General features: G+C 39.3%; 1 protein-coding gene across 9 annotated transcripts in view; it reads left to right on the top strand.

Annotated features, from left to right (window-relative positions):
- MAP3K4 (mitogen-activated protein kinase kinase kinase 4) overlaps positions 1-13,145 on the top strand; it is a 77,216-nt gene that overhangs the window by 59,298 nt on the left and 4,773 nt on the right. For 6 of the 9 annotated variants that reach the window (XM_075036080.1, XM_075036082.1, XM_075036081.1 and 3 more), the window contains 6 exons: positions 587-687; positions 1,802-1,882; positions 3,993-4,184; positions 4,882-4,952; positions 7,232-7,348; positions 8,881-9,040. In XM_075036080.1, coding sequence (XP_074892181.1) covers positions 587-687; positions 1,802-1,882; positions 3,993-4,184; positions 4,882-4,952; positions 7,232-7,348; positions 8,881-9,040 — 722 coding nt within the window. Of the gene's footprint in view, positions 1-586; positions 688-1,801; positions 1,883-3,992; positions 4,185-4,881; positions 4,953-6,762; positions 7,200-7,231; positions 7,349-8,880; positions 9,041-9,945; positions 10,058-13,145 lie in introns of those variants that run through there. The other 3 variants (XR_012651692.1, XR_012651693.1, XM_075036084.1) reach the window with 3 other exon arrangements.

Genomic DNA, 13,145 nt, shown 5'->3' on the forward strand with positions numbered 1-13,145 from the left:
AACTCTACGCTGTGCTGTCTGGTAGAGGGCCTCCAAGCAGTCAAGCTGCTGTCATTTAACACTGTCCTTCCTGTCAGCTGGCTTGTGGCTCTTCCCACTAGTTTTGACTTAATGACTATGGACTATGACTGTATTTGCAGCACACTAGGAGCATATGAATTCAGTTACCACCCTCCATCTGATAATGTGGCTCACATTATCACCCAGCTGAATCACTTCTGATTGTATATCCAAACCTGGCACCAGCTGCATCCTGCAGCAGCTGCCTTAGTAGTATGTTACAAGTCATTAAATTGGATTTTGTTATGGACAAGTAAGAGTTTCAAGTAGTTTATGCTTTTGAAGCTTAGGGTTTTTTTCATAGAGTGGCATAACTAAAATTATGTAAAAAGTCTTCATTTGGGGGAAAAATACCACAGAAAGGATTTTCAGTTTGCCTCTTGGCATCAGTTTTTCTTTCATGTTACTTTCATGGTTCATGTCCCAGGCTTCAGAGGTTCTTTCTCTTTAAAACTGCAGTTAAATTGTCACTAGTAGTTATCTAGTGCAATGCTAAGTTAATTAGTACAATGGCTCTTTTTAACAGGGGTTCCAGTGTCCCTGAAAATGATCGATTGGCTTCAATAGCAGCTGAGTTGCAGTTCAGATCCCTTAGTCGTCACTCCAGTCCCACTGAAGAGCGAGAAGGTGATTGTCACAGTAACAGATTGTGACCTGGATGTGCAGATGATTTATGTCACTAACATATATCTCTCTCTTCCCAGTTCTTACTCTTTCCAAAATTTTTTTCACCTTTTCCCATTCAAAAATCTTAGATTTTTAAGTTTTAGGCTTATATCGTCAGAGAAAGTTCTATTTTCAGACGTACCCACTATTCTCTTGCCTTTCATACTGTTTCTGAATTGTACCTGAAGGAATTTCCTGGTGTCTTACTAAGTTACAGTGTTATAAAAGAAACGAGTGACATGATTGCTGAATTACATGCCCTATTCAATAGTAAATTTCTAAATGCTGTTAATGAGATATAAACTGGACCCATCAGGACAGCGAAGAGTTTTCTATCCTGTTTTTTAACTACCAGTGCAGTATTCATCTTACAAATACTTGCTGTTACTTGAATCCTGGAAGAAGGGATAGGCTATGTGACTTGATGCCCTGATCAGGGCTCCTCCTTCAGGTTTCCCCAGCCCCTCTTTATGTGTGCAACGTTGATTCTTAAGATAGTGTGTTCTGTGCAAATTAAAATGAAGTACAAAATACCAAGTGAAGCAGAGTTGATACTGTGGTCATCCTGCAAAATGAAGTCGATTTCAAAGAAAAAAATGCCTTAAAAATTTATACTAAGGAGTGTGTGGGATGGTTTTGTTGGTGTTTTTTTTAAGCAGACGTTGAAAATATTCTCTGCCTTGTGCTTATGCCCTTTTTTATGTATCTGTGTGAATGGGAAACAGGCTTAGGTTGGAATGAATACATGTCTTTTTCTAAGGAACCTTAGAAGATTGTTTTCCTACAGATTTCTTACGTATTTGATTCTGAGTGCCCTGACTCGAAGTGCTTTCCTCAATTGTAGAAGGAAATCTCTGTTCCCGTATAAATTAAATCCTATTTCAGAATAGCTTTCATAATTTGTTTTCTAAAGATAAGTCATTAATTCAAGAGCATCCACTGCTATATGGTTGCCTCATATACTTATAGGGTGTATTAGTCCTGATACGTAAGATCTCAGTTTCTGCTGAATATAGTGGCATAATCCTTAATATGAGATAAAGCCACTTTTATGCTCACAGTATTATTTCTCTAGAACCATCGTATCCAAAAGGAGATTCAAGTGGCTCATCCCGGCGCAGTTGGGAGCTCAGAACTTTAATCAACCAGACCAAAGGTAGGTGTTTAGGAGTCACTATAATGTAAGATCTGTTAAACTAGTGCTGTAATAAAAGGTTAATTCTTAATGCTGATTGTGAAGAGGTTTTCACAGCTTTGTACACAGGAAGGGGAAAAAATAAAATCCTGATTGCAGATAGAAGATACTGCTAACAAAATCACAAGGTGTACTCTCTGAGGTAGGAGTAATTAAACTTCATAAAAGTTACATCTTTTCAGTTTCTGAAAGATACTAGCAGCGTTCTACAAAATGAGTACATTCATTACTATAGGAATTGCAGAAGTTTGCTGTCCTTATTCAGTGCCCAATTACGAATTGCATGACACTAGGAAGCACTTCCTCACTTCCTAAGCTCTCTCCCCAGCATGGGATTTTCTTATTTTGGGTGTCTAACAGCATGTAATCCTACACTGTTTCCCAAATTCAAGGCTGTTATGGGGCCCTTCCTCTCTGTCCTGCTGCTTAATTTCATCAAACTTAAAGTAACTTGATTACTTCGGAGACTCCTATACTGTACAGATAGATACGTGTAGCTTGCTTGCATACATTCTGGCAGGGTGGAACCTCATGAAGCATTAGGAGAAAGTTTTCTGTCACATAAAAACTGGTCTCTCACGTGGCTTAGAACACAGGAAAAACAGCAAAATTTTTTTCTGAAATCTAGAAACCTTATTTTCTGTTTGGAACATAAACACTGGAAGAATTTAGTTTGTTTGAACCAGAAAAGAAGAATGAGGGAAAACTTGAAAATTCATAGAAGACTACTACAGTGGTGTTGTGGTTTAACCCCAGCCAGCAACTAAGCACCATGCAGCCGCTCACTCACTCCTCCCCCCCCCCAGTGGGATGGGGGAGAAAATCGGGAAAAGAAGTAAAACTTGCGGGTTGAGATAAGAACGGTTTAACAGAACAGAAAAGAAGAAACTAATAATGATAATGATAACACTAATAAAATGACAACAGCAATAATAAAAGGACTGGAATGTACAAATGATGCGCAGTGCAATTGCTCACTACCCGCTGATCGACACCCAGCTAGTCCTCCTCGAGCGGCGATTCCCTGCCTCCACTCACCCCAGTTCCTATACTAGATGTGACGTCCCATGGTATGGAATACGCCATTGGCCAGTTTGGGTCAGCTGCCCTGGCTCTGTCCTGTGCCAACTTCTTGTGCCCCTCCAGCTTTCGCGCTGGCTGGGCATGAGAAGCTGAAAAATCCTTGACTTTAGTCTAAACACTACTTAGCAACAACTGAAAACATCAGTGTTATCAACATTCTTGGCATACTGAACTCAAAACATAGCACTGTACCAGGTACTAGGAGGACAGTTAACGCTATCCCAGCTGAAACCAGGACAAGTGGGAACTGGTCTTCCTGTCCACTGTGAATAAGACAAAGATTTTGGTTTAAAACTACAGCAAGGCAGATTTAGTGTAGATGAAGTGGTATTAATTATAGGTGGGCAGTAGATTGTACCATTTGGGAGTATCAGTATCTCCAGCTTTTGGCAGTTGTTAGAAACAGGTTAGACTACTGTCTGTCAACAGTGACAGGTGTAATTTTTGTGCTTTACAAGGAGGGGATAAATTAATGCCACCTTGAGATTTCTTCTGGCCTCAGTAGGATTCTGTTTTGTGATAAGACTTGAAAGCTGGAGTTACCTAATACCTCTAAATCTTTGAAATAACAGATGCTGTGAATTTTCCAAGCAACCTCTCATATCTCTGTAGAGCAAAACCTTACCTGTCCTCCTTTCCTTGGTGCTCTTAATGACCCTAACATACTTCCACTTTCGGTGGTTAGTTACAGGCCAAATGCAAACAAGTGCAAATGCATTGCATTTCATACATTTAATTTCCTTGAATCAAGAAAGAGATGATTAGAAAAGGACTAGTATTCTCATTTTACTTTAGTTTCATATGTGATTAATAAGTGATAGTTTCATATGTGGTTGCTAAAATGTTTTATTCTTTTCCTACATCTTAAATTAGACTCACAAAATAGTTGTCTTCTAACTCAAGTCACTTCACGTGATATCAAAAGGTAACAAAATATAAACACAGCGAATATTTCTCAATCAAGGAAATTGTTCATCACTCTTTTTAGACACTGCTTCCAAGCAAGCACCGATTGAAGCTGTTCAAAAGTCTGTTCAGTTGTTTGAAGAAAGGAGATACAGAGAGATGAGGAGGAAGAACATCATTGGCCAAGTTTGTGACACACCGAAATCTTATGATAATGTCATGCATGTAGGTTTGAGAAAAGTGACTTTCAAGTGGCAGAGAGGAAACAAAATTGGTACGTTCATTATACCTTCATTTACCAGGCTAAAATACCAAGCTTAGTGTTTTTGAAGGAAATCTAAGACTATCTTTTGAAATTTTGGGTCTCTGCATAGGTAGCTTTACCGAAATCAGAATGTTAAAATACAAAATTCTGTTGCAGCTAGGATTTCCTTTATGTTAGAACTTCAGTGAAGTTTTCACTGGTCGAATAACAAGAAACAAAGGAGGAGAAGGTTTTGGTTAGGACAATTACTTAGGTATGATCCTGTGATTCCTGCATGTGTTTAACCCTATAAAATGTTTGAGTTCTGCTTTTGGAAGAACCAGAAATATGAATGGAAATGAGCAGAAACTTTGGGTTTTGTTTAATTCACCAATATTGTTGTTTCACCCACATGATCATTGTTTCCCCCATATGGTCATTGTTTCCTCTCTGGTTTGGGATTTGTGGGGAAAATCCTCATATTCATGAGAAGTTTTCTTTCAGGTCAGCCTGTTAATGTAATGTATCTACTTTTAGTCAGCTCGAACTCAGGACTATGAATGTACTATTAAGTGTTACAGGTTAAAAGCTACCTGAAATTCTAAATGAAAATAAAGGTAAATGACCTTGGCAAGCTCATTTTTCAGTGATGTTTTCTTATTGCAGTTGATGTACATGTTGCTTATTGAATGTAGTGTAATTAATTATTCTTATTTTAATTCTGCAGGTGAAGGCCAGTATGGGAAGGTCTATACCTGTATCAGTGTTGACACTGGAGAGCTGATGGCTATGAAGGAAGTGAGTACTCTGTATACAAGAATCACTGCTGCCCTTGGGTTTTTTTTCCAAACGAAATGTGCATGACTTAGCAGGCATTAAGGAATTCTGAAGAGTTGTTAGCTAACTGTGAAAGGATGGGAAGACAAATTGTTTATTCATGTAGCCACATCTGCTGTTCCTCCTTAAGTTGCTTAAGCTTTTTCTTTTCAGTTTACAACTTTCGGTTTAAATGTATGTAAAATGGATAATGTTTTTTTACTAATCTCATAGGGGTTTTGTGAACTTCATGAATGCTTGCTTAATATGTGCGAACTCCCATTAAGAGATCTTAAATTATTTTGGAAAGAGTTTTCTGATTAGTGAAGACTGTACCCAAACTTACATTTTACTCTGCAGTATTTCATCTCACTTTTTATTCCTTTTTTTCTTCATTCCTTAGATAAAAAGATAGGAAGTGTCACATCAGATGTTTTTCAGCTTCGCCTGTAGTTTAAGTGAGCTAGGCTGAGTCACAAAACTGTTGACTAACCTGGTGGGTACAGAAAATTTGATTTTCAGGATAGAAGTAAGTAAAGCTGTGTAGGCGTAGAGATCCATTTTCCCTACAGCACCTTGTTTTTTAAAATATTTTTATTGCTTAGTTTTATTGCATTTCTACGTCTTCAGGCAACTGCAAGCATCAACTGTTCACAACAGTTACCATGCCAGCCATTTGATGCTAGAGCAGTTACATTTTATGAGCCAGTTCTTCCACACACACAATAAGTATGTGATCTCAAAGGTGTGGAAAAGCAAGACTAGGCTTGTACATAACTTCTTGTACTGTACTCATTCACTGACTAACTAATACCAACACTTGAAATTTTGTTGTTGTTGTGTTTGTGTGGTTTTGGGTTTTGGGTGGGTTTTTTTTGTTTTCTCCTGATGAAATAACATTATTCCCCCCATCAGTAGCACTCTCTGTTTCTGGAATTCAAAGTTGCTTTCTGGATGCAGGTCATTTTTACAGATTAGCATGTGTGTGCTCTTTAGCAGAAGTTCAAATAAGTGAAATGGACCTTGTTTGACAGACATTTCACTAGTAGGCTAAATATACAGTATGCTGCCTTTTCCTGTAATATTTTTAACTTCCAGAATTATTTCACCAAGAAACATTCCCTGCCTCCCCACTGTGGGCTTAAATGCAAAGTGCATCTTCCAAATAAAAGGCTTTTCTGGAGTTCCTTAAGAGTACCTTGGGAGAAGACTTCTTTATTTATTTTTAAACTGGTTAAAAACATTGCATTCCCCGTGCCCCCTGAGATTTCTTCAGACTTTACTGCCTTAACCACAGTGTCATTAAAATGTCTACAAATTATAGTGGACGAGCTTTACTACAAATACATAGTATTGCAACTTTGAAGTGTTAGGAAATACATAAAACACTTGAATGTCATTTGTCACCTTTTTGTAATCTCCATGTATTTAATTTTACCACTGTTTGAGTACTAACTGTATCCTGGAATTGTTATACAGAACAAAACCAATCAGAACATCCTAGCAACCAAAAGTAGAACATGTGCATTTATTTCTCTAGCAGTTGTCCTGTACTCAAAGAAATTTCTGCTTTCTACCGATATGGTAAAAATCACATCTTGCATAAATTGCCATGCATTTTGCTTATCTTTGTGTGAATAGAAGCTTTAAATCAGTTTTTCAAAAGACTTGGTATTTTTTTCTTCCATGAAAAATCCGTCACAACATACTGTAGGAGAACTAATGAAAACCTGTTTCCTTCATCAAAACCTTTATGATTGTATTTGTTCCATGCCACACCTTTTCCTTGCAGCTGCCTCACTCTCAATGAAGAAACCCCTCAAAGAAATCCCTTAGAATCTCCGTTGATGAAGTACCTGGCAACTAGTCTTTCTTGAATGATAGCTCTCACTGATGTTACTTTCAGATTCTCTTGTACTGTGTCTATCTACCACGTTTAAGCTAGAAGGCAAGCTCAGAAGAGATATATATATATATGTGCATACATGTGTGTATTTATACATTTAAGTAACAGCATTTTGCTCTTAAGAAGTTTATAAATCATCATATTTGTATGTAATTTTCAAAAAATAGTTTGATGTTCTTTTTTGTTTAAGTTTGGGGATGGGGTGATATTTTGGGGCTTTTTGTGTGATGATGCTGTGTGTTTGTGTTTAGGATGGGTTTTTTGGATTGTGGGGTTTTTGGGGGTTTTTAGGGGTTTTTTTTTGTTCCTTAGTAAATTGAAATAGTGGCAAAATAATGAAAAATCTTTCTTGCAGATAAGATTTCAACCTAATGATCACAAAACCATCAAAGAAACAGCTGATGAACTGAAGATTTTTGAAGGCATCAAACACCCTAATCTTGTTCGTTATTTTGGTGTGGAGCTCCATAGGGTAAGAAAACATAAATTATTGGGGCTTTTTTATAGGGCAGAGAGAAAATTTTAAGAAGCTTTGAATCATGGAGGTTTTACTTGAGAACGTTGTAGTTCAGCTTTATTGTCTGGATATCTCTGTGAATTGCAGTGTGTCTGTCTTCCTCTGAAGGTTGAGGTCTCTGAAACATAGTTTGGAGAAATTTTTTGGAACTGGCACATAAACAGAGAAGGTTCACAATAAGTGAATAGAGTGAGTCATGCTGGAGCTATTCCATAACGCTACTCTGTTTAACTGCTCTAAAAGCAAGCTATGTCATATACAGTATGCTAACTTCTGCATGTAGGTAAAGACTCGACAGCCTAAAACCCTTCACTGGTAGCAGAAAAAGTTGTACCAGTATCTTGTTGATTCCTGAAAAAATTTTGTGCTGGTGTTTAAATTCTGATGCCAGACAAGTATCTTAAGGAAGCAGATCTTCTGGAATTCAGCTAGCATCTCTTCAGAAGGAAAAACAAGTTTTCTTGCTTGAGCAGAAGAACTAATGAAGTCTGGTTTTCTTATGGAGTTGGATTGCAGCGTTGCATGCTGAGATACCCTACTTTTTATTACTCTCTGCTTCCCACGTGCCCTTCCCACCTTCCCCTGTGAGTCTCGGGTGCTTCATGTATCTCTGCTCAGTAAGGTGGGCAGGGAACAGGACGTCTGGTGTCTGGCTGGAAAGTGATGTGTGGTTTTGACTGATTTGCTCAGTATGAATGGGTTGATTTGCTGACCCATTGCTGGTTTAGAAGGGGACAAAGGCTGCTTTCTGTCTGCATTTATTTACTTGGGAACACAACTTTGGATGTCTGTGCCCCTATATCATTGGTTTCTCAGCTAATTCTAAGAGCTTAGTGTCTTTGCCATCTTTTTGTATTAATTAAGTCTGGCTGAAATTAGCTGGGCTTGGAGACAGAGAAAGGGAACAAGAACCTAACTTTTCCTTAAAGTGAGTTAGAGTTGGCATGCTTGTTCAAGCCACAGACAACAACAAAAAACTTGCCCTCCCCAAGAAATCAACACATGATATTGCAGGAACTAGGAGAGAGGAAAAAAACCCAACCACCACAAGCCCAAACCATCATTTTGCCTTTTTGCTAAATATGCAAAGGATCATTTTGTATTTCTGCGTAATAAACCTACAAGATTTCCAAAGTGCTTTTCGGTCGATGCCAAAGTAACATATTTTATACCACCAAATAGTATCAGTTACATAGAAATGATGCAGATACACATGTGGCAGAGATTTTTCCATAGCTGTGCAATAGAATATATTAGATTGAAGCATACCCAAAAGCATAGAGTTCTGAAGAGATGATTTATTAGATATTCCATGGTAAGAGGTACTTCCATTACAACATTACATGGTACTTCCATTACTCTTTTCACAAACAATGAAGGATGGAAGGAAAACTTGATCCTAATTCAGTGTTTAAAAAACCAAGAAAAATAAAAAAAAAACCCAAAACAACAAAACCCAATGAAATCTGGTTTGGTTCCCACAACAGGAAGAAATGTACATCTTCATGGAGTACTGTGATGAGGGCACTCTGGAGGAGGTATCAAAACTGGGCCTTCAGGAGCATGTCATTAGGCTCTACTCAAAGCAAATCACGATTGCTATCAATGTACTACATGAACATGGTATTGTTCATCGAGACATTAAAGGTAATGTTAACCATAAAAGGTAATGTTGTTGTTTCAGTGTTGTAGATGAGGGTGGGGGGGAATGCTGGGGGATGTATTTGCAGATTTAGTGCACATTATCTCTACAGCCATTAAGTGTACAAAGCCTTCCACTCATTTTTCAATTTTCAATTTACAAGTTATTGGCTAGTTATGTGCTCCTTCTTAAGTGCAGAACATAAAAAACGTTCACAGTTGGCATTGCAAACTCCTAAGTTCTGCCCATGATTTATATAGTTTCTGTAGAGGTTAAGATTGTTGGGGATTCATCCAAACTCAAATCTTGGTCCTTTTATTTCTAGTACTAATACACTGAGTTATGTAATGCTGTTTTTCTTCTCATCTATGCAAGAAACAGTGGTGTTTTCTGGGAGCTGACAAGCAGTATAAAGTGCTAGAGTTGTTCATCAGAACTTTTCCTTGTGATTCCCATTTTCCAGAAGAGTTTTAGGATTTCAGATGAATGGTTGATTAAACATAGTAATAAAAGTCTTGTTAAAAGAAGTTAAAGGGGTATGGTAAAATTACTTGTCTAGTGGGGTTTTCTGCCATACATTTATCTACTCATGCCTGGTTCTCAGCTTTTGCTTACAAAATGAGCAGACTGGAACTACAGTAACTGAAGGGGGGTTGGTTTTGGCATTTGCTTAAGGCACCCAGTGTCAGTCCACATTTCACATTCATTTTTCTTTTCCTGCACCTTCCAAGAACATCCTCCATGTCTAGTTATCTTGTTTTTGTTAGTCTGGCATACTTTGCTCACCTATAGCAGAAACTTAACAGAAGGTAGGGGAAACAATGCACACAATATGCCCTGCAAATGCTCATTTTATGACAAGGCAGTGCAACCCAACGATGCTGGGTTTCTATGTCCCTCTTGCTCACAGGGTTTTGAATCACCGCAGCAGTGTAGGAGGTTCCCAGTTGCTCTTGGTCCTTTGGCCTCGTGCTTCTCATTTGGGAAAAGAACTATCTACGATCCAGAGGCCTCCCACCCAGGTAGGCCACTCTTGAGTCAGTTTTGGCTTTTTTTCCTAGAAAACACTTTCCCTCACTCCCATTCCCCAGCAATCTTGCCTTTTCTGGTTCTCCTTCCTGACCAAAGGTTTCTCTCCAGTTGTGGATTTCCCTCTGTGCTTTTCACAGTGCCCTCCTTGCCCTTCACTTGATCATTCCATGTCCAGGTTCTGCTTAGCTGGATTACACTCTCCTGGAAGCTCGTTGTGATCAAAATCCAAGGCTGGCTGACAGGGATTTCTTTTGTGCTGCTCTATGTCATTGCTGATTTCTGGATATGTTTCCAAATAGGTCTTCCTCTCATCAGGGAAATGCAGTGAAGTGAGAAGAGCTGTGTAACAGAACTGTAACACTATGTTATCTGAGGGCATTTCTGTTGCAACAGGTTCCTCATACCAAATATTGGGGTGTTCCTTGAGAGTAACAGCAGCTGTAAACAGAGGGTCACTGCAGACACATTTATGTATAGACCTTCATGAAACTTAGTGACAGAATATGAAGATAGACCACAGGGAGTATTTTTATAAAGGATGCCTGAAGTTACATTGGAAGTCTCTTGCTCTCTGTCTCCTTTTATGCTAACATTGCATCCCCAAGTTTTCAGGCTAACAGCAGTAAAGAAAACTCTGGTTTTACTTTTAGCTCTTACGTACTCTTATTTTTCTGATAGGGAAGAATGATAATATGTCATTCAGGCTGTTAAAACTGCTTTCCTATGGAAATCTCGCTGTCAGATCACACTCTCATGGCCAGTTTGCTAAATATCACTGCGGATCTGTTTCTTTCAGCAGCAGATAACCAATTCTTAGAGTAATTGTTTATACGTGTCCTGCAGTTGGTGTCTGCAAGTACCTTGTGCTCAAAAATGGAGTCTTCCAGTTAGCAGCATCCACTGGTGTCACCGTTGTCCTTTGGATGCTGTTATGGCATCCAGTTCTAGGAATGTAAAAGATGAAGCAAGACACAGCTGCCTTGAATCCTTTTTCAACCCATGGTTGTGAGAGTGAACTGAGGGTAGTGTCGGTTGGTTGTTACACTTGGCTGCCCTGGTTTTGATGAGTCTGCATCAATGTGTAAAGTAGTTGGTCTAATATGTAGCAGGTGATTAAATCTTCTCGGATAGGTTTGTTGTTTTGGGTTTTTTTTATCTCTGTCCTGGGTATTGGATTTTAACCCCTGTGGCTAAGCCCAGATTCCTCAGATACAATTACTTCACTTTTTGCAAGGAAGCTGTTCTGCTCAATGATCAAGAACGATGGAATATTTAATGCTGAAGGGAGTCTTTGTTCAAAACAGGGCCAACCTCAGTATCAGATCGAATGTCAAATTAGATCAGACTGCTGAGGATCTTGTTCAGTTGAGTTATGAGAATCTCCAGGGACGGAGATTCCCTTTTCTCTGGGCTCCTGTCCCAATGACTGACCTATCCCTGCTGTGAAAAACTTTTTCCTGATACCTCCCTGCAATTTGCAGAAGTTGCTATTTGTGTCCATTGCTCCATATCCTTTCATAGTGTGCCTTTGAGGAAAACGCCTGTTTCCATCTTCTTGATATCCTCCCATTACACAGCTGAAAACAGCCATAAATTACACACACACACACTCCTCCAGTCTTCCCTTCTTCAAGCTAAACAAACCCATCTGTGAGCCTCTCCTTGTACCTTGTGTGCACCAGCCCTCTGACCATCTTGATGCCCTTCTGCTGGATTTTGTCCAGTATGTCAATGTCTGTCTTGTACTGGGGAGCCCAAACCCAAGACACAGTACTCCAAGCGTGGTCTCACAAGTGCTGAATTGACAAGAATTAATCACTTATTTCATGCTTGGTGCTTTCTCTCTGGGAGAGAAGGGCATATTCCTGAAGACTGCTTGGATTGTGTTTTCAGAATGAATACAGAAAATGAAGGGATTGTATCTGAAGCTTTAGTAGATCAGAAACCTGTGAATGAGATGCTCAAGGCCAGGAAGTCTTCATCAAAGTGTTAACTCTTGTTAACTTTGTTGATAGCTCTCAGAATTTCTGCTATTCCTGCCTTCATGTCTTCGTGGTGAGCAGAGGGGAAGGAAGGCCATGCAACAAGAGACAGAAGGCTGTTCAACAGGAGACTATGGGCACATGTCACACTTTCTAAAGTAAAAGAGGATGCCAACGCTGATTTTTTTTGTCATCAGAGGGTAGCATATGGCCTGCTTGTTCCTTGAATGAATTTGGCTGTTGCACTGCTTAAGTAATGGCTGAGGAATGTCTATGAGCTGCCCCTCTTTGTGGAATTATGCCACAGCCTTTAGCGGGGCTTTTGGTACTGCTCCTCAGACTCGCATTATTTACACCAGCACCTTTGGAATATCACACTGTCACAGTTCCCACTGTGTTTAATACGGGGCTGACTTGGTGCAGAGATACAGGGCATGAAACTAGTTTAAATGCTTTGGGTCATAGCTGTAGTTCTCTCTAGCAAGGGTACAGCTTTTGACATTTGCTCTTTGTTTGCAGTCTGCCCAGAAGATCTCATGGTATAAATGGCAGTAGGGCTATGCAGAATTGGGCTACCTCTTGCCTCTGCCAGGTACATCCAGTGAAGATGCTTTTGATAGTGTATGTGTAGGAGGAGAGAAGAAACAGATGGGCGTGTTGTGCCTTTTTGCTGTTTTAGCCATAGTCTCTAGTTTTATTTTGCTTATTAACCATGCAGATATAGTAGGAATTTTGTTACATTCCTAGCAGCATTAACTGTCAAAGGTAAAAAGCATCTAGCACCCTCAAAGTACTGCCCTTATCTCTCCTGTTCTCTTACCCAGGTCCTGCTGGATTCTGTGCAGGTTTCCTCTAACAAGGAGACCCTTTTTAAAGACTCCTAGAGTTTGATCTTGGTCTCTGAAGCAGAGACCAAGCAGCTTACAAAACAGAGGCTCCAGTGAGCAATGTATCAGTGGAAGCCTTATTCAGCTGACAGAAGGTGTCAGCAACATGAGTCTTCAAGTGGTCTCTTTTTCTTCGCAGTGAAACTTTGGTACTAAATTGTCATTACTTTCTTTTTAAAGGGACAAACTTTAGTTTGAAAGGACTTCTA

This window comes from Buteo buteo, chromosome 9, assembly GCF_964188355.1.
Source record: "Buteo buteo chromosome 9, bButBut1.hap1.1, whole genome shotgun sequence".
NCBI classification, from domain to species: Eukaryota; Metazoa; Chordata; class Aves; order Accipitriformes; family Accipitridae; genus Buteo; species Buteo buteo.